The sequence below is a fragment of the Phoxinus phoxinus genome, assembly GCF_949152265.1.
Source record: "Phoxinus phoxinus genome assembly, chromosome: 11".
In the NCBI taxonomy this organism is placed as follows: Eukaryota; Metazoa; Chordata; class Actinopteri; order Cypriniformes; family Leuciscidae; genus Phoxinus; species Phoxinus phoxinus.
The window spans coordinates 20,300,806-20,327,009 of NC_136886.1; the positions used below are offsets into that span (position 1 = coordinate 20,300,806).

Genomic DNA, 26,204 nt, shown 5'->3' on the forward strand with positions numbered 1-26,204 from the left:
CCGCTACATTGTCTTCAGGAGGCTACTTGTGTGTGTGCTGTGTTAAAGCCGTGTGATTATGTGTGGAAAAGTTTGTTTGTCAGTGAGTTAGTTGGGCACGAAGCGTGAGATTGCCATGGCTGTTCAGACAAGAGATATCTGCCAGGTCATAAGTTTCCAGCTCCGATGAGCCTTCCCGGACCTGCACACGAAGGGGGCACCCTTACTTGGTTTGCATAGTTCCTTCGAGTTCGAGTTTTGCGAATATTGAGGTAGTGTGTTAGTGGGGTTAACTCTTTTCCCGCCACTGACGGAAATTTCCATCATTTATGGGACAACGCTCCTCCAAAGTCTTCTGTTCCTTCTCCGGGAACGAATTCTTGAAGAGATGAGCAGAAGGCGACCATGGCTGCTTGAGTTGTAGGGGTAAGAGACGCCCCAGGGCTGTGCTCTCCGATGGATATCCAGTGAGTGGAGCTGGCAAGTGAATAGACAGTGTCACCTGTTGCCCTTCTCCTATTCCGAGGAATAGGGGTTAAGCCCATCCTTTTACATCTGTAAGGTAGAGCCTTACATCTTGCACCCAGCGCAATTGACTTTGTACACCGACGCACAGCAGACTTTTCCCTCCACCGACGCACGTTGGTAAATTAGGGAATGAACTTGCGCTCCCGGGGGGCGGTTCAGCAAAAAGAGGAGGCGTGTTCCGGCGCAAAAGTTCCCTGGTGCTATTTTCCAGTTTCAAAAAATAATTCCGCCACTGACCAGGAAAAACCTAGTCTAAAGACAGTGGCGCGTTGCGCGATAGTCATATGCTATTTTAAGGGCGCATGCTTGGCCATTATGTAGCATGTGAACAACGCGCATACACTTTGTTTCTCTAATCTAAACAGACGCAGCAGTTTACATTTTTGCAAATCATACATTATTACAAGGAAAAATATTAACACACGAGGGAAATCATTGTTGTGTCCATGAAGATGTGAAAAAAATAGGCATAAATCTAGCAACACATTTACCCAAATTATTATACGCCTGTTTCTCCCATCCCCATACATTGTCACTTCTCTGTCTTTATGGCCCTGGCGAGAACGTCGCTCTCCTAGGCTAGGTAACACTATATTTTAATGGTCTTTAGACATTTAACTAAATACGTAGTTCTGTCCTGAAACTCTTGAAATACGCAGGCTGATATGTCCTTAACTAATATTGCTAGAAATCACATTATTTTCTACATGGCGCAGTTTAATGGTTTCTGTTGCTACAGCAGCCAGTGACCATATCACTATGCATTATTGAATGATCTGCTTTTAATTCCTAAATGAGCAAACGAGCAAAGTTTTTTTTTCAATCATGCATCATGTTTAACTAACACAGTCTCACCCCAAAACGTCACATACTGACGGGTCTTGACCATACGTCAACATACGACGAAAAGGGTACCCCTATAACGTCCATGTGTGACGATTCGGGTATGGTTGGGTTTAGGTATGCGTTAGGGTACCGCTAGGAGGCGCTGCTGGTGCGCTTATGTCTGCGTCTCATATTGACATTATAGGGGAACCCTTTTCGTCGTATGTTGACGTATGGTCAAGACCCGTCAGTATATGACGTTTTGGGGTGAGACCGGGTTGGTTTAACATTCCTGCATTCGATGCAGGATGAATTACTGAACATTTAAGCAGCTTGTGTTTATACAAATTGTGTTTATACAAAAGCAGCAAGCGGTACAGTGACTAAGCATTGTGAAATGAGAAGAACACGTTAAAGTGAAATAGGCGTCCGCGCATATATATACATTATATCTGGGCTCACAACATTTAGCTGCAAAAAATTCAACGTTGCTTTCATTTGTTTTAAAGGGTGATGTTTCATTAATAAATTATTATACTATTTGCTTTGGTAGTTGCTTGTTTTTATTTTCTTCTTCATCTCTACCAGCTTCAACGTGATATCTTTGTTAACAACACACTGCACATTTCTAACTTGGTAAGCTTAAGCCATATTGACTCAGACACACAGAGCTAGTTTAGGTCATTAGTTAAATTAATCTAAAGGTTGGCACCCTACACATTGATAAGACACTAGTTAAATAAATCTGGACTTCGCTAACGCATATAGAGGGTTTTCACAACATGTCATCAATCCGGAAGTCGTCCATTTTGGAGGCACTGAACGTAAACAATGCCACTGAACTGAACGTACTCGCAAATTTGGCTGATTATTGCTACTGAAAAATTGTTGAGTTTTGGTCTGTACTACTCAGTCACATAGGGAAAAAAACATTTTGAGTTCCATAGACTGTCAAAAGTTAAAGAGAAGAGTGCAAAAAACTGATGAAAGAAGGCGTTTGTGGTTGAGAGGTACACCATCAGCCACATGTGTAAATAGCGTTGACTATAGCTAAAATGTTGACGTAGCTATGGCTACTATCACTGTCAATCCAAATCCCATTATCTTTGTATCCGATTGGAATCTGATCTAAAATGATGTCCACACTGTTTAGATCCGATTTGTGTGTCCATGCTGCTCTTTGGCAATATGGCAATGATGTTGCGTTGATGGAGTGGTTTGCATTTGCAATAGAGATGTTGTCTTATTTTAATTTTACAACATGGAAATGTTTAGCCGCCGCGCTGGACTACTGCGTCTTGAGCCTGCTGCAAAACTGTAATAGGCTGTTACATACAGCTTTTTTCCTCGCTCATCTGCGCCGGTTTCAAAATAGGTTTCAAAAATAATAATTTTCTGCTCGTCCGGCACTTTGCAACAACACAGCATTGTTTCGGCAGCAACTTTCAGCATGTTCCCTATAACAAAGTCTGACGTTTACATTTTACGTGGCGTGAGAGTCACATACCACGCGAAATCCGATCAGAGCGTTCAGACTGAAGCTGATGTCCTGATATGTGATTTGAATAGGATTTCAAACCACATATGGATGTAGCTTGAAACGGATTTCATGTGCTTTTTTCGACTATGTCGGGATAAGAAGTAGAAGGAAGAATTGCAGTAAGGGCTAGAGAAGCTATAGCTTGTTCGGATCTTTACCACTTTAACTTTAGTTTGTCAAAATTTTGTGCTCTTTCCTGCTTAAGTCCTTCTATATATGATTGTGCAGCTTCCACGTGTTTTTTACGTGGTTTATTAGTGTAACAATGTGTTCGGTAGTAGATAAACAGTGCAATCCATGCTGTTGTTTACCTGAGTGCCTCCATAAGTGGCCGCGCATCCGGGTTACCGCACAGAACGTGACGTTGGTGAAAACCCTCTATACACATAAGTCAAGCCAATAAATGTGAGGTATCTAGTCAGGTGACCAGTTACACACAGTAATAGTTCACTAGCTTTAAGCCATGATGCCAAAAAAAAGAAAAAAAGAAAACCAGTTACATAACATAAAGGTTATAAGGCAGTATCATGCATGCTATTTGTGCAGCAGCAGCATGTCTTACATGCTCACAGCAGCATGTCTATGTATTGGCAGTAGCAAGTCTCCATACTTGCTCTGCAGGAGCAACAGCAGAAATAATCAACAGCAGCAGCAACAACAACAGTAGCAACAGCAGCATAGCAGATCTATTCCACCAAGAAATACAGTAACATTGTCATGTGTCTGAGAGTTTAGAACTAAGAACAGAACAGAACTAAAATTAACTTTGCAACTGTATGCCAACTACAAGTCATTAGAGTATTAGTAAACTGCTTAATATTTGCTAATACTTTATTGTGTTGGTCCCCCAATAGACATCCAAATATATAAGAACAGAATAAGAATACAAACTTATTCTGATAACTTGAATCCTAATCTACTAATACTCTAATGAGAGTTGTTTGACATTTAGTTGCACATTATTGAGAGTTAGTTGACATGTAATTGCAAAGTTACTTATAGCTAGTAGAATGTCTATAGTGGACTATTGAAATAAAGTGTAGAGTACTTATTAAATCATATACTTAGAATAACAAAGAATATACTTAAATGTGAACTGAATTTAATGTGTTTGGGCACTTCATTGCATGTTAATTGCAATTAAATGAAAATGTATTCAAGATTAAAATTATATTAAATGCACAATTTTAGTGCTTTTTGACCCACTTAAGTTGAGGTTAAATATATATGTTTATGAAATTTCATAATTAGTTTTATTGCCTTAAATGTATTGTCGATTTTTATTTATTTATGGTAAACTAAATGATACTTTAATGTAATTTCTACTGAAACTTGTATATCATATATTTAATTGCATTAATTTGTAAAGTTGCTGTTCAATACATTTAAAATATAGTATACTAAATGAAATATTTAAATTTAAATGTAATATTGAATAACACATGACAGTTACAGTTATAATCAAGCACTTTACTTGTCATAAAATCAGTGAACACGATTGTGCTTTTGTGCTTTAAACTCAATTTAACATTATTACAAAGTGTACTTTTTAAAGGTCTACTTAACTGTTAAGAAACAATGAATGTGAGCTATCTTTAAGGACACTTTAGTGCCCTTTTATTTAATTAATATAATATAATCTGCAAGTACAGTTTTTAGGAAACATACTTTTAAGATTTGAAGTACACAATAAGTGCACATTCAATAATGTTAAGCACACTTATTTTAACACACAGTAAGTGAATTTGCGTGTATTTTTCAGTCAATGACCTAGTTACAATGATACATATATGGTGTGTGTTGACAGGCAGCATCTGTGGACACATTTTGAATAACTTTGAAAGTAACTGCACAATCACTCATCCAGCAGTTTAATCACATGGTTGTGTAATTTCTACAGCCTTTAAAGTGAACATCCTGCATTCAGTGACCTCCAAACCGGACCCTCCTATGGTCTTGTTCCATGAAAGTGGCGTATGGGATATCCTGAATGACTCATGACCTCACACGTGTACACAGACACACACATAAACCAACATAATATCAGTAATTACTCTATTTTAACAGAAAACCCAGTTTTACCTTTCAGAAGCACTGGTGTTTAAGGGTTTTGAATAGCCGCAGCTTTGGCACAGAGATTCAGAGAAAGAGTAGTACATTTTCTCAGTGCCACCACCCCTACAATAATACTGTGAAAATAGTCACTTTAAATGTACAAGGGAGTTCAAGGTTGTTTGTGTGTTTGAACAGTATGTGCATGCATACAATCAATACTATTGTTATGAATGATCCACTGGAAGCAAGCTGGTTGAGAACCCAATCGCAACTTTAATTACAAAACAAGATAAACTCAAAACAAAGGCAAGACGAGGCATAGACCTCGGAACAATAACCTGGACAAACAATCAATACTAGACAAAGACACAGGGCAAACATAAACAATAATCAGACGATTAACAAATGACAAGACACATGGCAGGATCACATGACAAACAGGGAATCACATGACAAGACAAAGAAACAAAACCCAAACCATGACAACTATATTATAACTAGTATTTTAAGTGTTTTTGTTTGTCAGACCTTGTAGAACTCTTATAAAAAAATACCAGACAGTCTGAAGGAAAATGCAAATTCACTCTCCGACAATAGGTTGAGCTTTTGGAAAAGCGGATATACCTCAGGACGATTGGGGTACTGATTGCCACTGATTCATGTCCACCATGTTAGTTTAAAAATATAGGACTGTTGTTAATGATTTCACATATATTTCACATATCGTGCGTTTCCAAGCTTCGTCGTTGCAAACATAGTTCAACGATTCAGCAATAGTTCCCTTTTGAGGGAACTCGACACTGCGTAATTTGCTGACGCAATGGGTAGGCGTCCTCGTGGAACCAGAGCTGTGTCCGAAACCGCTCACTCATTGACTCATTCCCTAATCCCTAGTGTATGGCATTTGCGCCCTCTCCTGAGTTCTAGTGTGTTGCATACTTTCTCAATAGTATGCATCATTTGCGCTGTGATTGTCCTTCACCTGTTTTGCATCATCACTTATTTCTCAGCCTTTATCTGCCTCGTTATCTGAGCATCCTGTGCGAAGTATTGCCTCTTGTGTGCATGTCCGAGACGTTTCTATGAACCTAGTCTTCCTTTGTTACTGATCCTCGCTATACTAATATTATCTGATTGTCTGCAGCCTGCCTCTCGACCCTTTGCCTGATCTGGACCCTGATTCTAAGCTGCCTCCCCAGACCTTTATGCCTGTCCCTGTTTTCTGTATGCACGCCGCCTCCCTGCTACTTCCAGCGGGGTTTCACCCCGCTATCAGAGCATTCCAGTCCAAGAATTCCCTGAGTTTATTATTGCCTGACTTTAAGTTAATAAAAGTTGTGGCATATGGATCTGCCTCAGCCTTCTAACTCGTTACAATTACATTCGAATGAATACGCTACCTACAGATAATTAACAAATATTTTTAAATCATCCACCGAATTGTCATCACTTCCTTACAGTTTAATGAGTTAACAACAATGCCACAAATTATTAAAACACCTGGCTGTTAGTAAAACACATTAAATTGAGTTAATATATTTTAATAAAAAATAATATAAAATGAATCTATATAATATTGTCTTTATAATGTAATATGTTTTATTCAAGTAATAATTAATAAAAAAAGGTATAAAAAATCCCTAAAAAATAGCATGAAATAAATATTAAAGCAGAAATAAGAAAGCTGTAAAGTAATCTCTGGTTTAAACTCGCTCGCTCCCGCATTGTATTGTGGGAAATAATGCTTCAGCAAGTGTACATCGAATGTACACTTGAATTCAGAGAGGATTGTGGGTATAAAGTAGTAAACGAATGTAGGGAAAATGTCATTCACTCAGAATTCAGACACCACAACAAAATTGCAGATATAGTACACTATATATAGTGGATAGGGAGCGGTTTCAGACACAACTTAGGTTTCTGTATCTTCACACCAATACACATGGACGACGCAGTGTGATGAGGTTACACAAAGCACCCGAGCATATAATAGGGAGCTTGCAAACTCACCATCAGCTTCATTGTCTTCAGGAGGCTACTTGTGTGTGTGCTGTGTAAAAAGCCGTGTGATTATGTGTGGAAAAGTTTGTTTGTCAGTGAGTTAGTTGGGCACGAAGCGTGAGATTGCCATGGCTGTTCAGACAAGAGATATCTGCCAGGTCATAAGTTTCCAGCTCCGATGAGCCTTCCCGGACCTGCACATGGAGGTGGCACCCTTACTTGGTTTGCATAGTTCCATCGAGTTCGAGTTATGCGAATATTGAGGTAGTGTGTTAGTGGGGTTAACTCTTTTCCCGCCACTGACGGAAATTTCCATCATTTATGAGACAACGCTCCTCCAAAGTCTTCTGTTCCTTCTCCGGGAACGAATTCTTGAAGAGATGAGCAGAAGGCGACCATGGCTGCTTGAGTTGTAGGGGTAAGAGACGCCCCAGGGCTGTGCTCTCCGATGGATATCCAGTGAGTGGAGCTGGCAAGTGAATAGACAGTGTCACCTTCTCCTATTCTGAGGAATAGGGGTTAAGCTATGGCTCATGCTCCCTTTTTAATAGCAATATATATATATATATATATATATATATATATATATATATATATATATTTTTTTTTTTAGTAGAGCTATATGGATAAAGTTTGAGGTGGATGAATTGGGAAATTATCATCTCCCGTCTCTCTTGACTTCTTCAGAATGGATGTTAAAGCAAGGCTATGCCTTACTAAGGCATCCTTTTACATCTGTAAGGTATAGCCTGACAGACATAGGGCCCTATCTTGCACCCAGCGTAATTGACTTTGTACACCGACGCATGTATCATTCCTATTTTTGCACCCGCGCACAGCAGACTTTTCCCTCCACCGACGCGCGTTGGTAAATTAGGGAATGAACTTGCGCTCCCAGGGGGCGGTTCAGCAAAAAGAGGAGGCGTGTTCCGGCGCAAAAGTTCCCTGGTGCTATTTTGCAGTTTCAAAAAACAATTCCGCCACTGACCAGGAAAAAAACAGTCCAAAGACAATGGCGAGTTGCGCGATAGTCATATGCTATTTTAAGGGCGCATGCTCGGCCATTATGTAGCGTGTGAACAACGCGCATACACTTTGTTTCTCTAATCTAAACAGACGCAGCAGTTTTCAGACATTGACATTGACATTGACATTGTGTCCATGAAGATGTGAAAAAAATAGGCATAAATCTAGCAACACATTTACCCAAATTATTATACGCCTGTTTAACAGAAGCTTATTTGGGTGGGTTTCTCCCATCCCCAGACATTGTCACGTCTCTGTCTTTACGGCCCTGACGAGAACGTCGCTCTCCTCGGCTGTGAACCGCTCCTGGCGTGCGCCTGGCAAATCCGCCGTTATAATAGCAATCCGCCATGGAACAAGCGCACCTGCTCTTAAAGGGAATGTGAGAGGACGCTCATATTGGTTTAGTTCACGTTATGCCCAAACCACACCTATGAATAATGAAAATACTTCAGACGAACCCATTTTAGATTTGCGTCGGGCGCGAGAGTCATTTATCCCGCCGGTAAAATAGCAACAGCGCCAGGGATCCACCCACAAAGTTACTTGCGTTTCGCGTTTGATACTTGCGTTTCAGATCGTTAAAATAGGGCAAGTATCTTCGTAAGAGTGACTAGATGGGTGAGCTTGTATATGTAAATAGTTTCCACTTTCATTGTCCTCCCCAATACTTGGGTAATGAAATATGCTTTTCGGTGAATGGGCTGTAGAGCTGACAGATGAAACAAGGAAATAAAACGAAAACTACTTTTTATTTGTCACCTTCTCCAGTTTTTCAACTGAAGTTTTCTAGCAAGGCTTCGCTCCCGAAGTTGGCTTTAGTGTTTCAGAACGTCCCAGAGGTCGCGGGTATTGTTATACAATTGCGTACAAAAGAAGTCCCATTTCATTGGCTAGGCGCCAACCAATAAAACGACTCCTTTGCACCCTCCCCCTACCCCGCCATTCTCTCTTGCCGCCACTACACTGAGCTTCAAAGTGCACAAGTTAGTTATGCATCAGATATATTGCGATTACAAGTTAAGACGCAAAGTTTTAAATTGCAGTGTGACTGATTTGAGAAGTTGCAAGTGCCTAATTGAGGATGTACTGTGAATGTGAATGAAAGAATAAGTGCAACTATGTACAACAAATTTGTGTATGTCATTGTATTTTTGTGAATGATATTTTAAACATTTGTAACTACTTGTTCATAATACAGGTTTATTACTATTGTCTGCAAGTGCAAATCTCATCATTCACCTTCAGATTTTTATTTTACAGTTCCCTTTTGAGGGAACTTGCACTGTGTCGATGACGACACCATTAGCGTAACGCGTCTGAAGCATGAATGAAACTAATCCAATCCTATTGGCGTTGCGTGATAAAGTAGCATGTGACGGTATACACGGAAGCTACAAAGGGACGCCGGCACACAACAGCGTTAGCTTTCGCTCTTCAGCAAGTGCTCTCTGATGTGTGAATCGTCTATTTGGTGTTGTTTATGAAATATATATTGTGAAATGGCAGGCGAGCAGTTTAAAAAGTGTGTGCATCCTTGCCCTCGTTTTATCACAGGTGGGGACACACATGATATGTGTGTGTACTGCTTGGGAGCGCAGCACCCCCAGTTGCAGCCACTGTGGAGCACTATCTATCAGAGTGCTGCATTCCCGCCTGGCTGTATTTGATGAAGCCGGACAGGCTTGCGCTCCCCGTGGTTCGGCAGCTCAGATCGTTGGGCTCGCAGAGAGAGTTAGCAGAGGGGATCGAGACGGCTTCTGCACTTTCTCTGTCCTCGTCTGATAACTCAGATCCCTTCACTCCCCGAGCAGAAGCCCACCCCGCGGCTTCTTCTGCTCGGGTTGAGAGCCCTGTGCTGCAGCTGTCTGACTCAGTTGTCTAACTCTGTCATGTAGACATGCTCAGCATCGCAGTGGGGGATCTAAATGAATCACAAGTGCCATTTTAATCTGCACCCTTGTATGAGGAGCTTGTGGAGGTTGTGTTAGAACAAGAAGTTAATTTGCTGCTGGTATAGGAGACCATAGAATATGTTCCTCCACCAGAAAGGAAGTCCGGGTTCTACAGCCAGTACTTCATATTTCCAAAGAAGGATGGAGGGTTGCGTCCAACTTTAGATCTAAGACATCCGAATTGGTCTCTGAGGAGATTCAGGTTCAAGATGCTCACTATTCCCATTATCGTGAGCCAAATCAGATCCGAGGACTGATTTGTGACTTTAGATCTAAAGGATGAATACTTACATGTCTCCATCCTTCCATCTCAGAGGAAGTTCCTGAGGTTCGCTTTCGGGGGCGAAGCGTACCAATATCGGGTTCTTCCATTCAACCTAGCACTCTCCCCTCGCACCTTCACCAAGTGCATGGATGCAGCCCTGGCCCCGTTGAGGCTCCAGGGTATCCTTGTGCTAAACTACATCGACGACTGGCTAATTTTGCTCCAGTCTCGAGAATTGCTACTTTGGCATTGAGATGTCATCCTTGACCACATTCAGAGCTTGGTGTTGAGACTCAACATGAAAAATAGCGTGTTGACACCAGCCCAGCGGATTACGTTCCTGGGGGTCGTGTGGGACTCGATTACGATGCAGGCATGAATGTCTCCTGCATATATTGAGTCCATCCTGGCCATGGTGACCAGGATAAAGCTAGGCTGCGCGTCACTGTAAAACAGTTTCAGAGACTGTTGGGGCTCATGATACATTTTGGCCTGCTGCACATGAGATCCGTACAGTGGTGGTTAAAACCAAGGGGTTTTCCCTAAGGGGAAATCAGTTCCACATGATATGGGTTACGTGCAGTTGCCTTCGTTCCCTATCAATGTGGAAGAAACCTTGGTTTCTGTCCCAAGGTCATGTGTTGGGAGCGTCATGTTGCCGGAAAGCCATTTCGACAGACGCTTTACCAGAAGTCTGTGGCAGGACTAGTATTCTTATTGGCATATAAACTCCCTAGAGATGTTTGCGGTCTTCCGGCCTCTGAGGAGCTTCCTTCCAGACCTCAAAGGTCACCACGTTCTTGTGAGAACAGACAATACGTCAGTGGTGTCTTATTTAAACCACCAGGGGGGGTCTGAGATCACACCCTCTATCCAGACTGGCGCATCAGATCCTCCTGTGGTCCCAGGGGAAACTGTTGTCTCTCAGAGCAATGTAAGTTCTAGGGGACTAGGGCTAAGGCCCGGGGAATGGAGACTTCACCCAGAGGTGGTCGAGCGATATGCGAGAGGTTCGGCCCAGTGGAAGTGGATATGTTTGCGTCTCGAGAGACGACACTGTGGTTTTCTCTCACGCATCCAGCCCCTCTGGGTTTGAGTACCATGGTGCAGGCGTGGCCGAGGCTGCGTCTGTACGCCTTTCCTCTGATTGCATGGACCCAGTTTACTACCCGGTGGCTTCAGTGCTGGAGTTCCTTCAAGACCGCTTCTCTGCTGGTCTTACCCTGTCCACACTCAAGGTGTACGTGGCTGCCATTGCGGCTTTCCATACTCCTCTGAGTGATGGGCCTCTGGGAAGACATCAGTTGGTCGTATGTTTCCTCCGTGAGGCCTGGAGGATGAGCCCTGCAACTCGGACCTGCAACAAGTTCTCAAAATCACATCTACACGCTCTTAAATTTTGCTACTCTTTTACTTTCATACACCTATTTTTATTTCTAGGAGTTGAAGTATGCTCCTATAAACTTATTTTTTTGGAAAACTAGAATAATTTTCTGTGATCTGTAGCGATCACTTTAAAACTTCACTATCTTATGTACAAAAGTTTTGGATCAGTAAGATTTTTTTTTGTTTTTAAAGAAATCTCTTTTATGCTCACCAAGGCTGCATTTATTTGATTGAATCTAAAAACAGTTATATTGTGAAATATTATTACAATTTAAAACTGCTGTTTTCTATGTGAATATACAGTAAAGTGTAAATTATTAAGAAATAAAAGAAATCAATAATTTTATTCATCAAGGATTAATTATATTGATCAAGATAAAATCAAGATATTTACAGTAAAGACATTTATAATGTTACAAAATATTATATTTCAAATAAATCCTTTTCTTTCTATTAATCCGGTTTTCAACATTGATATTAATAATGAATGTTTTTTGAGCATCAAATCTGCATGAATTTCTGAAGGATTCATGTGACACTGAAGACTGGAGTAATGATGCTGAAAATGCAGCTTTGATCACAGGAATAAATTACATTTTAAAATATATTAAAATAGAATAGTTATTTTAAAAAAAATTGGTAGAGACTGAAGACAGAAGAGACTGCTTTTCAAAAACAATTTTTAATCTTACATATTCAAAACTTTTCCACCAATGTAGTATGTGCAAAGTTTGTATTATTGCATTCCAAATCTTGGAATGTGTCCCATATGGATTTTTAATTTGTACTTAATTTTCCAAATGTACTTCCTTACATGCTTATTGGCCAAATACTGCCCATAACCCTTTTGGTTTCACAATGTTCTCTGATCTTTTATGTAGGCAAACATTATAATATATATATTTTTTTTTAATTATGGCCTGTTTTGGCTCCTAATTGACACCATATTCCCTTCACTAAGCCCTTTTCTGAGGAGTAGGACAAATGAAAGCTGATACTTATTTAGTTCTATGAAGGAACTGGAAATGTAAGTCTATCTATCTTAATGTAGGGTCTGCCCTAAAGCTGTCCTAAGCCTTGACACAGAGGCCTTGTTAGAAAGCCAAGAAAAATAAAGCTTCGATGAAGGTTGGCTGCTTTAACATATGCTGGGGTGGTTCTGAATCTAATGATTGTGTGCTGCTCAAAAGAGAGACTGGGGGGCTTCATGTCATATGATTTCAAAAGTTTAACTTTTTACCATCTACTGTAGATGTGTTTAGTTATTTGTTAGTCAAACTATCTAATTGCCTGTTAATTTCTTTATCTTACATCTGCTTGGTGTCTAATATGGTGGGCTTCACAATATAGCGTGGTCAAACTAACAGAGCTTTGAATTGGTTTAGGAGCAGTTGCTTCTGAGAACAGTAGATTTGAATGGAAATGTTTTGCCTGGAATAAGAGCTTACAGGATATCCATGAGCAACTACAGGCTGACATATACATTGCTCTGGCATGGATTTCCTTTTTGCAGATCCTATTTTTTCTTCTGATTTTTACTTTAATTCCAGGTGCGTGGGATGGACAAACTGAGTGCTCCCATAATCCCTGAAAAGCATTCTGGCTTTTCTTCAGAAACTGAAGCCAAAAAGAGCTCATGGGCTATGCTTGACCCAGCCAAACAGCTGTAGATACAGCATCAAATGTCACTCCATATAACTTTTAAAAGCATATTGTTTTAGTACACAAACAGCTGTCGGAGTAGGTTTCTGAAAGGCTGGTCAAAGGCTGGGGTTTGCACTATTTTTTACTCACTCTTGATTAGATTATATATAATTAACAATATTAAACTGCCGTTCAAAAGTTTGGGATCAGTACGATTTTTTTAAAAGAAGTCTGTTCTGCTCACCAAGTCTGCATTTATGATCCAAAATACAGTAAACACTGTAATATTGTGAAATATGATTATTTCAGCATCATTAGTATTCAGTGTCGCATGATCCTTTAGAAATCATTATCATTTTGTTTGCTGCTCAGAAACATTTATTCTCATTGACAATGCTATTATTATCAACATTATTTTCAGGATTCTTGATTATTAGAAAGTTCAAAAGACTATACAGTGTGTGTGTGTGTGTGTGTATATATATATATATATATATATATATATATATATATATATATATATATATATATATATATATATATATATATACAGTATAATGGAAGTCATCTGGGACAAGTGGACTGGGACTATGCCTGGGACAAATACAGTCCAATACAATTTAACATTTATGGGACTTTCATATAACAAAATGAAAAGTGCTTGAAACGTTGCAAATCAGGAGATGAATCTTATGAAAGGTTTCTGATGTTACTACATTATTCCCTCTGAAGCTGTTAGTCAACTGTTGCTTTTCTCAGAAACTCCAAATTGTTCACCTGAGCATAAAGTATTTGTACAAAGAAATATCAAATACTGACAGTTTATCAGTTTGTTCTGAGTGACATTATAATGAAATAATTTGCCATACATAATATGCCATAATGTATATGTTGTGTTGTTGCATGCTTTATTCATTACTCTTTGTGTGCTGAGTGTGAGAAACTCATAAGGGAGGCACTGTTAATATTGCTGGCAATCTGGGAAAGATTGTCTCGAATATCTGGCCCAACTTTACAGAGATTGTGTTTTTTCCCTAGTCATAAATAACTGGGTGGTGGGATTTTGAATCCAGTGGCAAAGTGGTTTGGACATGCATGTGATTTCTTTTAGACTGTAAGGTTTATTTTGACCATATTCACATATCCAGATTTGATTATAAAACATATACTGGAAGTGAACAAGATACTTAAATGAGCAGTTCAGATTTTATTAAATTGTTAAAGTTTATGACAGTCTGCTATTAAGTTTAATATCAAGCTGTTGGTGAGAGAAAATTATACTGTCTTTCAGCAAATCTTGTGTTTAACCATTTACTCAGATGCCATTACATTAAAAGGTCAAAATAAATGTCACACAAGTGTTTTAGCTATGTTTTCCATCGTTATAAAAATGTGAAGTATTTTATAGTTTTCCATTCAAAGAGTTGATTCCTCCAAAAAGGGAATATAAGACTAGGGGCCAGATATAAACTGTGCAAATTAGAGTGAGAGTACAATTCCAAAAAAGCACAGATTTGAATGGAAAGTTTTACGTGTGATTCCGTGATCTACTGACGACGAGCAAATTAAATAACACAGACGCAGCCGGATCATTTCCATGATGACCAACGCAATCTAGCGAGAGCAGTGCAAATGCATATACAATAAGGTCGTCGTCAAAAATTACAATGTCCACACCTTTTCAGCGCAAATTTTTCACTGTGTGTGTTTAGTAAATCCTTACAGTTTTGGCAACAAAGGGTTTGCGCTGGTGCAAGCTGTTAGTCTGGCCCTATAAGTCAATGCATGGTCATGTAACAACATCCACAAGGAACTTCATATGTTCTTGGGAGAGACTTGCAGGTTCTCGACCCCACGCAGTACGGCGATCGGAACCCAGAGGCCATTCTGCCCCTAGCTATGCATGCAAAAGCATGGGAAGCGATTCCGGGCGTGTCAGAATGGGTGCTGAATACTGTAAAGCAGAGCTATTCACTACAGTTTGCTTGCCGTCCCCCGCGCTTTCGAGCAAGGACCGAGACGAGAGTGAATTTAGAAATAGCACACCTACTTCGTGCAGAAATAGCAAAGCTGCTGTCCAAGGGGGTGATAGAGTGGGTACATCCTTCTCTGAGCGAGTCAGGCTTTTACAGCCGTTACTTCCTCGTGCCCAAGAAGGACGGAGTTATCACAGGTCATCAGGAGAATCAGGGAAGCGCGCCACTCTGTGCTCCTCATAGCCCCGCGATGGGAGAACCAGACATGGTTCCCAAAGTTGATGCGGCTGTCAGGCTTAGCCCCATGGCCGATCCCGGTGAGGAGAGATCTCCTCTCTCAAGCCGGCGGTCATCCAGAGCGCTGGTCTCTGCATGCTCTGACAGAAGGGGTTGTGAACACGATCACGCAGTCTAGAGCTCCCTCTATGAGACGGCTCTACGCGTCCAAATGGTCTGTGTTTACTAAATGGTGCACTGACAAAGGTTTAGACCCACAAACTTGTGGGGTTTCGTGGTTGCTTTGCTTCCTTCAAGAGCTGCTGGACATGGGCAGGTCCCCCTCCACGCTCAAAGTATATGTTGCGGCCATTGCAGCATTGCAGAGTCGACGCGCGGCCAGGCAATAGGAAGGAACGAGCTCATCATCCGCTTCCTTAAGGGAGCCAGGAGGATGAATCCCCCGCGCCCCCCATCAGTTCCTATTTGGGATCTTTCTTTGGTCTTGGAGGCCCTGAAAGCTCATCCATTTGAACCCTTACACACTGTGGATCGGAAATACCTCACTCTCAAAACCGTTTTTCTGATAGCCCTGTCATCAGTTTCCCGCCGCCTTCAGGCGCTCGGAGCAGTTTTTTGTTTCGTTTGGTGGGCGCACCAAGGGTCTCGCCGCCTCTAAACACAGTCATTCCAGATGGATAGTGGACACTATTGCGGCAGCTTATGCACTATTACGCAATATTAGAGAACCTCTCGTAAGAGAACGTACTCGGTTACCTAATGTAACCTCGGTTCTCTCTAGAAGAGGGAACGAGTATTGCGTAACCTGCCGTGATCGCACCACAAGCTCATTTCGTTTCAGTCGATGAAAACCAGGTAAGCAGCCCCTGAGCCCTTCCTTTTATACGCTAAGCCATCCCCATTCTGGCGGGCTATGACTATGACTATGGCTCAGTGGTAGGCTGCTGCAGTTGCCGCACGCTAGACAGCCTGCTCTAGGTCTGCCTGCTGCTGCACTGCGTTGACAATAAATGCAAAAATGAAGGATCATTTTTTGGCTTCATATCTTGAGTAAAGATGACTTTACCCGTAGCGTAATGCTATTACGCAATACTCGTTCCCTCTTCTAGAGAGAACCGAGGTTACATTAGGTAACCGAGTATGTTATTATGACATAAAATGATAGACTTATGAGACAAAAAGCCATTATTATGGGATAAGTTTAAATGATGAGGAAAAAGTCCTCATGAGATTAAAAATCATAATTGTGACAAATTTTTAGTGTGTCAATTTAGACATTTTAGCATTTTATCTATGACTTTTATCTCATAATTTTGACTTTTATCTCATAATTTTGACTTTTATCTCATCATTTTGCCCTAGTTGAACTAAGGTTTAATCCTTTCATAATCTAAACTCTGTCTAAACATGGTCTTTATGTCATATTTTCTATTTTTGTATCTCATAGTTTATCAATTAGTATGTCATAATTTTGACCTTTTATGTCATAGTTATGATTTTTGTGTGTGTGTGCTTCCAAAGATTTGCTATTAGATATTAATTTAGCAACTATAGACTGAGCCATATAGAAATGAATAGTGTTCTGTCGTTCTGACCGAGAGACATGTAACCTGAACTGGATTGTAGTCCATGGTGAGTTTGTCAGTAATGCATTATTGTCTGCACTAACAACTTAAGAAGACAAAAATAAAGAATAGCAGCATTGCTGCTTTTGTTACACTTGCAGATATTTGGCCTCCAGTTCACCCGTCATGCATTAGATCATGCCAAAAGGCTTAATTAAATATCAGAACCAGGGCAGCTCCTCTGGCAATCCATTGACCTTAATAACTCCAACAGTGATGCTGCAATTCAGGCACTGGCACCAAACAGGGCATCTGGGTGCAGACAAGCATGACAAAACAGTACACAACAGGCCACTTTACTGATATGATATGACCTAATATGAATTTGTTTCTTGGTTTATAGCAGTGTGAGGCAGACGATTATGATTGAGTGTAAGCTTTCTTGTCTAAGATGAATCTGACCAGAGTGATGTTTAGTTTATTGGGAGAATAGAGTGTTCTTAGAGTTCTTAGTTGTGGCCATGGAGATAAAACACAAGTAGAAAACTTGAGAGGGTTAATGTGTCTTTAGAATAAATACATAAAAAATTAGAACGATTTTGAGAAGCATCCAATAATGGAAAGACAGACATAAAGGTCCTAAATAACACTTACCTAGCAGCGAATGTAAGTTTTGGGGAACTTGGTCAATTTGAGCAGTGCAACATGATTAAACATAGAACTGTTACAATGCTACTCCTAGCTGAAGTATGCGATGTGCATGATTCCAAAAAGACATCCATTGCAACTGTAGTAAGTCTTTAAACTTTTACTAACTTTAAATAGGAGAATGTTTTTTATTTTTATTTTTCCCTTCTGTGGTCAGTTATCCTCAAAATTCACTTGCTATTAGCAGGTGTGGCAAAAAAAATAAAATAATAATAAATAACTGAACAAAGAAAATTATTTTGATCTGCGATTGACAATTGTTCCACGATTGCCTTTCAGTCTGCCTGAAATATTATGAAAATCTTTGAATCTCTCATACCCATGATGGTCTTTAGTATGGGGAGTCTTTATTCATGAGGACAGACACACGTTTTTGTTTTGTAAAGCAAAATAATATCTCCAGAGACAAGGAATTCAAATGGGACCTTCTGAGAAAAGGTGAAATAGCTGCCAGTAATTATTTCAAGGATAAACACAGCAGAGCTGCTGCTGGTCAAATGGGTGCCCTAAGCAGAATTGGCACGCACTAGCATGCTCGCTTTTGGCCTTATACAGTGGAATACGGAAATTGTTGTTGTTTTACATTTTTGTTTCAAATATATCGTGCAGCCTTAGAAAATTGTCTAATAATGCAGTTAATTACGTTTTTAAATGTTTACATTTATGTTTATGCTAATATTGAATGAAAGTTTTTTTGAGCAACACCCTATATGCATGGTACTCAGTTTGCGTAAGGCAAACTGTGTACCCTGCATATAGGGTGATTGTGAATGAATGTGCATGTTGTTTTTGCTCATATTCACTCAACTTTTTATCCAGTAATTTGCTTTCTTTTACAATTACTGATATCCAAAATAAAGTGTATTTCTGTACACGTTGTTGCTGTTTTAGTCCCAATCTTTAGCCAGAGCACTGAAGTCCACCTACTTTAGAACTGAAAATTCATTCTAAAGTAAAATGGTGTTTCATAACTCTTCAGTGCTGATAGGTGAACCCTGGGCACCATGTCACTTTTACCATCTGCAGAATGTTTGCTGTGGGTTTGGCCCACCTGCCTTACAGTCTGGATACCCTCAGCCTTCCATTACTTTTCTAACTCTATAAAATATAATTGTTGGGTTGAGTACAAATGAATGGCTTCTTTTGTATTATTACATAATTTGTATTTCAAACCTCAAATCTTTCTGTAGAATTTGATGATTGGCTATCCATGTGTTGACTACAGAAGATAAATCTAGGAATTTAACAGACTAAATTTAAATCTGAAAGTTTTCCAATCTGACCTTTTCCTACAGCTCTGAAACGCTCATTTGAAGTGGAGGATGTGGACTCCTCCTCGCACTCTTCATCACCTCACACACGCCGAGTACCATCCAATGTTCAGCGTTCAGCCATGTCTCCGACCAGTGGAAGGTATTACGAACTGGGGTCCAATGGTACCAAGCCCCCTGACACCTCGAGGCCCAAGGCACGAACCCCTGAACCTGTGTCACGTAGGACAGAGTTAGGCTTTGACATCTCATCCAACAACAACGGCAAAGCAATTGAAGGATCTCCCAGGTATAAACTAGTACATGTATAGTTGCAATTTTCACAACTGCCAGTTACTAGATTTTATTGAGAATACCAAAATTCTCTTGTGTGGCATTGTCTAGCAATTCCAGTTGTGTGGTCTTGCTGTGAGCACTTTTGGTTAGAATGAAAGCTGAATGAACAAGCTCTGTGGTTCACAAACAGAATAAAATAAGACTAGGCTATAGCCACTTAGATGACTGGTTTCAATAATGCTGAACAGTCAGAACATAAAAATGGGGATTCAGGATTCAGGATTTGCTGTATCAAAGACTAAGAAAATCTGTTATTTGGATTCATTGGATCATTTACTCAATCAATTTGTTTAAAGACCTTCAGTCATGAACAAAACAACACTACTGTGTCTTGCTCTGAGACATGTAACTGTCTTGATCCTGTTTTGGTTTTGTACAAAACTACATTTGTCGGTGAAGCAAAAATATAAAAAGGAAATATTGTGTCTAAAATGTAACTTTAATATTTAATATGAATAAAAGTAATAAAGACTGTGGAAAATTTGTACAATCTCCTTTGTACATTTTTGTACCATTTGCTTATGCTCCCCTGAATATCAGGTTCAGGGGTTGACTTTCATGATTACATTTAACCTATCATACATTTTTGTACAAAGTCCTATGACATTACAAACTTGCATAATAGTTCTGGACTCACATTGAACATTTTTAGAAACCAGAAAATACTATTTGAGTTACTTAGATTTTAAAGACCAGTTTTCATTTTGTTCATCAAAAAATTGTGTTGGACAAGTGAACATTGAAAAGTGATACAAACTGTCCTAGTGCTGTTATATGAAATATGAGCACTCTTGTCCAATCAGATCAGAGCTAACAGTTGTATAATTCAGATTATGTAATGCTAAACTAAAAGATACAATGTTATTGTGTCCTAGTCCTGGCACGGCCCGGTTTGGGCTGAAGAGACCAGATGTCTTGGGCCACAGTAAGACCCCTGAGACGCAGAAGCACTCAGTCACCTTTAGCAAGACACTGGAGACCATTGCCCCCATCACACGTGCAGCATCTACCATTGTTCCTCATGCCAGTGCTAAACTCCCAGAGACCACCTTCAGAAAGAACGAGCAACCGAGTCCTGGAGATGGATCAGCAAGAAAGCATGAAATCAGTCTCACCAAAACAACAGACACCAGAGGTCATGACAGTCTCCACCATCCGCCGGTTACGACAAGGTGTCCATCGCCAAATCACGTCGGACGGAAATCCCCTGGTTCTGACGGGCATAGTAAGTACAGTCCAATAATATTCATGTTTTTGGTCACTGTGTACAGTGTATTTGGTGTCTTTAACTACAATGTACTTATTGTAAAAAAAGTATGTTTGGTACAGTGTACTTATTGTGTTTATGTTGTACAAAACACTTCTATTGAGGTGGGACACGGGTAAAGTTAGAGACTGGTTTCATGGTATGATTAGGTTAAGGGGTAGGGGTAATTACAGACATTAATTACTGATGTCATCTGATGTAGGAATTAAAAAAATATATATAAGTACAATGTAAAATTCAAGTTAAGTCATCTTCATTTATATAGCGGCTTATTCATATTTCAAAGCGGCTTTAATAAACGGATAATTTAAGGTAACAGAGATTGTTTTGGCTTTATAGCGGTTCTTGAATAAATATATTTTCCAGCTAAAGTTAGTTTTGATTGATTCACTTCCATCGAAGGATCATTAGTCACAAATTAGAGGCTGCTAAGACGACACCGTTCTCTCTACACAGACTCTAAACGCGGACCTGTGAGAAACGCTGATGGCGCTCACGTGCGCATCAAAAAATGTATTCTATAGTTATGCGCATTTTAATATTTGTGTGCAGGTTTGTGATTCCCTACAAACCAAGCCTTAACAAACTTGTCTGGCCTTAAAATTTTGATACAGAATTGTATCACTTCGGGGTAGATACGCGAAACCGAAATTATCCTGACAACGCTTTATTTGTAGAGTGGTAAAGGGATCCTTCACAGGGAGAGGCTTGTTGGCACTTCAGCACTGCGTTGTCATCGGGTCCAGGCGAAGGTCCTTCGTCAGATCTGGATACGGCCTGGATCCGGCAGGCTGTGGGAAAACCTCGGGATTAACAAAGACACTAAAATTAGCATAGATGCCATTCTTCTTATGATGTAACGAGTACATCAGGATTGATGGTGTCCCCAGTTCCGGCTGACCTAATCTATGCAGCCTAACATTGAATTATAGAAGTCTATTGTACAGTATTATGTGAATGCTTGGTCAAAGAGATGTGTCTTTTACATACTAAAAATAAAAACATGTATGTACACAGTAAGTGCATTGTATCAAATAAATAATATAAAAATTAGTCTTAAATAAATATTAAATATTATAGTAGTATAAACTAGTATAGTAATAGTATAGACACTCAAAATAAAGGGAGCATTTGTTTTTTTCTCACAGAATGGAATGAAGCTTCAAGATAACCACAAAGCTGGTCAATTGTCTTCTCATAGGACTTGTTTTAATATTTCCAATCAAATTCAATGTTTTTGAACCAGGCAGTGGTGCACATTCGTTATTTTATTAGCATTATTTTCTTTGGTCTGTCACAAGGTGCCCTGGTCTATGGTTGGATCCTATTATCTTTAACCTCATCTCTTGTTTTAAAGGATGTTCAAACACTGTGTGAAACATAAATGCCTGTCATTATTGTTATTGAGAGGAGTTATTCAAGTCTTCTGCATCATGTGATTTTGACTTTCTGTGCTTCATCCCCCTTAGCCTGAGCTTCAAGCTTTTCTGTTCTGTGTTTGATCTCAGCTGGATACTGAACTTACTCTGACTCTGACATCCTGAATGGGCCGTTGAGTTTTGGCCCTTACTTACTGTCCATGAGAAATTAGCAAATGCAAATGAGCCATGAGTGGAAGAAAGCTGCAAGGCAGCCGTAGGCTTCTTACTCTGTCTGGACTGGAGACTTTCAGTCCAGCTGTGCTTCAGACAGCCTTCATACTGAGACATAAACATACTGTGGTAACTCAGGATCACAAAGGACCTGAGGTAGAGGAGAACTGTGTTGAATGAGAGGGGGAGTGGTCATATTTAAGTCTGTGCAGCTGTGGAGTATCTGAAAACTTTAATGGCATTTGTTGCTGAAACTATAAAAAACACCCAGAGGCTGTTTATGCCAGACTTCATTTAAAGTTAAATAATTGTTATAATGAAGGCTGTTGTTTATTTAAGGAGCATTAAATGTGATGGATATTCTGTCGGTTTTGTTTATATTGAGGATAATGAAGGAGGAGGGCTTTCTCTTTTCTTCCAAATTTATGAGCACTTTTATGAAAGGTGGACCTGTGGCTAAAGGTGGAACCTTATGGCTCAGTAGAGGTTACAGCAGGTGTACAACCTACAATCAGCTTACCATGTCTGAGTATGATGTAATATGCAGTCTGAAAATGTCTCTGCCTTTGTGGTTGTGAGTTAATTATGATAGCAGCTCATGTCACATGGAGTTCATTGCTTTAGTTGTCACATTGTTAATGTGTTTTCTGTTGTGTCCATGGACTTTTAGGTTGTTTTTCTCATTCAGTGTTTTTCTTCTTCTCTGTCGTCATTTTCATTAGTTCATTTTCATCACCTGTCCAGTTAATCAGTTAATCACCCTTCATTGTCTTCACCTGTTGTACCCTCGTCATCCTCTGTATTTAAGTTCCTGTCTTTCTCCCTTCAGTTGTCGGTCAATGTTTGTACATGTTACGTTGTATGGAGAGTGTTACCCTTGCCTGTACCAGTTTTGTTTAAGTTTGATTCTAGTAAAAGTTTGAATTGGAACTTTGGGCCTCAGCCTGTCTTCTTCCGCACCATACCCGTGACAGATTGACCGACCAATCTAAAATGGACGAATGGGTAAGAATTTTCGCCCTGGCCAAGGAGAGCCAAGATCTCCCAGCCTTTGCCCATGGAGGGTCGTTTGAGGGAACCCGTCTGGCCAGATTTCGCGGGACCCGTGGAGGCCGCAGTAGAGGCGGTGGTCGAGATGGACCCCGACACCAATCTCCGCTTTGGTCCCTCTTCGACCCTGGACGGTTGACGTCCAGCTCCAAGCCGCCTGCACCGCTGGTCCCGTCCAGCCCAGAGCTTCCTGCGCCAGAGCCCTCATCACTGCCCAGCACAGAGCCCTCATCGCTGCCCAGCACAGAGCCCTCATCGCTGCCCAGCACAGAGCCCTCATCGCTGCCCAGCACAGAGCCCTCATCGCTGCCCAGCACAGAGCCCTCATCGCTGCCCAGCACAGAGCCCTCATCGCTGCCCAGCACAGAGCCCTCATCGCTGCCCAGCACAGAGCCCTCATCGCTGCCCAGCACAGAGCCCTCATCGCTGCCCAGCACAGAGCCCTCATCGCTGCCCAGCACAGAGCCCTCATCGCTGCCCAGCACAGAGCCCTCATCGCTGCCCAGCACAGAGCCCTCATCGCTGCCCAGCACAGAGCCCTCATCGCTGCCCAGCACAGAGCCCTCATCGCTGCCCAGCACAGAGCCCTCATCGCTGCCCGGCACAGAGCCCTCATCGCTGCCCGGCACAGAGCCCTCATCGCTGCCCGGCACAGAGCTTCCTGCACCGCTGGTTCCGTCCAGTCCCGAGCTTCCTGTACCGCTGGTCCCGTCCAGCCCAGAGCTTCCTGCACCGCTGGTCCCGTCCAGCCCAGAGCTTCCTGCACCGCTGGTCCCGTCCAGCCCAGAGCTTCCTGCACCGCTGGTCCCGTCCAGCCCAGAGCTTCCTGCACCGCTGGTCCCGTCCAGCCCAGAGCTTCCTGCACCGCTGGTCCCGTCCAGCCCAGAGCTTCCTGCACCGCTGGTCCCGTCCAGCCCAGAGCTTCCTGCACCGCTGGTCCCGTCCAGCCCAGAGCCTTCGCCGCTGGTCCCGTCCAGCCCAGAGCCTTCGCCGCTGGTCCCGTCCAGCCCAGAGCCTTCGCCGCTGGTCCCGTCCAGCCCAGAGCCTTCGCCGCTGGTCCCGTCCAGCCCAGAGCCTTCGCCGCTGGTCCCGTCCAGCCCAGAGCCTTCGCCGCTGGTCCCGTCCAGCCCAGAGCCTTCGCCGCTGGTCCCGTCCAGCCCAGAGCCTCCTGCACCGCTGGTCTCGTCCAGCCCAGAGCTTCCTGCACCGCTGGTCCCGTCCAGCCCAGAGACTATTCACGCCATGTATCCACCGCCTGTGTCCTCAGTGACCGCGACTCTGGCCATCATGGCCACAACCATGTGGTGTGTGTGGGCTGCGCACACACTGGAGCCGGTGTCTGTCCCTGAGCCGGTGTCTGTCCCTGAGCCGGTGTCTGTCCCTGAGCCGGTGTCTGTCCCTGAGCCGGTGTCTGTCCCTGAGCCGGTGTCTGTCCCTGAGCCGGTGTCTGTCCCTGAGCCGGTGTCTGTCCCTGAGCCGGTGTCTGTCCCTGAGCCGGTGTCTGTTCCTGAGCCGGTGTCTGTCCCTGAGCCGGTTCCAAATCCTGTCACTCTCCCCAAGTACTTTTTGGGGGGGGGCTATAGGCCACCGCCATGGCCGCCCGAAGGGTCCTCACCGCCATGGCCGCCCGAAGGGTCCTCACCGCCATGGCCGCCCGAAGGGTCCTCACCGCCATGGCCGCCCGAAGGGTCCTCACCGCCATGGCCGCCCGAAGGGTCCTCACCGCCATGGCCGCCCGAAGGGTCCTCACCGCCATGGCCGCCCGAAGGGTCCTCACCGCCATGGCCGCCCGAAGGGTCCTCACCGCCATGGCTGCCCGAAGGGTCCTCACCACCATGGACGCCTGAGGGTCCATCTGCTCCGCCATGGCCACGCCCTCATCCTGCTCCGCCCTGCCCACCTGCACGTCCTGCTCCGCCCTGGAGGCTTCCTGCTCCAGATCGGCCACCTGTTCATCAGCCTCCAGGGCGCCCACCCTCCCACCCCTTTGGATGTTTTACGGCGCGAGGACGCGCCTGGGGGGAGGGGGGGGTTCTGTCACATTGTTAATGTGTTTTCTGTTGTGTCCATGGACTTTTAGGTTGTTTTTCTCATTCAGTGTTTTTCTTCTTCTCTGTCGTCATTTTCATTAGTTCATTTTCATCACCTGTCCAGTTAATCAGTTAATCACCCTTCATTGTCTTCACCTGTTGTACCCTCGTCATCCTCTGTATTTAAGTTCCTGTCTTTCTCCCTTCAGTTGTCGGTCAATGTTTGTACATGTTACGTTGTATGGAGAGTGTTACCCTTGCCTGTACCAGTTTTGTTTAAGTTTGATTCTAGTAAAAGTTTGAATTGGAACTTTGGGCCTCAGCCTGTCTTCTTCCGCACCATACCCGTGACATTAGTAAAGACTGTTAAGAAAAAATATATACATAACCTACATATATTCCGCATTCGTCCAGTTTACGCCATATAATGCTTTTATAAAACACATGTACATCACAACCAGGTACACAACCAAACATTGACAGAACACACACAAGAAATGGCACACATCACACATGTGGAAGGTCTCTGAGCCAGAGGACTTCCTGTAAATGCTAAAAAATAGAGGAAAGAACAGCTGCAGCCAATAATGACCTAATGCCTAAAAAGACACACTGTGTGTGTGTGTGTGTGTGTGTGTGTGTGTGTGTGTGTGTGTGTGTGTGTGTGTGTGTGTGTGTGTGTGTGTGTGTGCGCGCGTACATACGCATGCGTGTGTGTTTGCATACACGAGGACACAAATGTGTATAATTACATGGGTATTACAATGTTAACATGATTTATGAGGACACTTCCTGTGTCCTCGTAAATTAAATGGCTTTAAAAAAACGTAAAAAAAAAAGTATTTTTCTTTTTTTCAGAAAATCCCTAACGTTTTCTGTGATGTTTAAGGGTAGGGTTAGGGACATATCTGTTTATACCATGTGTACAGTATATATTTTGTATGCTAAAGTAGCACTGACTTTTTATG

The 26,204-nt window shown here is 42.0% G+C and overlaps 1 protein-coding gene across 3 annotated transcripts in view; it reads left to right on the forward strand.

The window, feature by feature from the left end:
• The window catches only part of septin9b (septin 9b), a 99,208-nt gene that overhangs the window by 16,692 nt on the left and 56,312 nt on the right, over positions 1–26,204 (forward strand). For all 3 annotated transcript variants that reach the window (XM_079629580.1, XM_079629582.1, XM_079629581.1), the window contains exons 2-3: positions 18,986–19,250; positions 20,173–20,522. In XM_079629580.1, the coding sequence (XP_079485706.1) occupies positions 18,986–19,250; positions 20,173–20,522 (615 nt within the window). The remainder of the gene's footprint in view (positions 1–18,985; positions 19,251–20,172; positions 20,523–26,204) is intronic.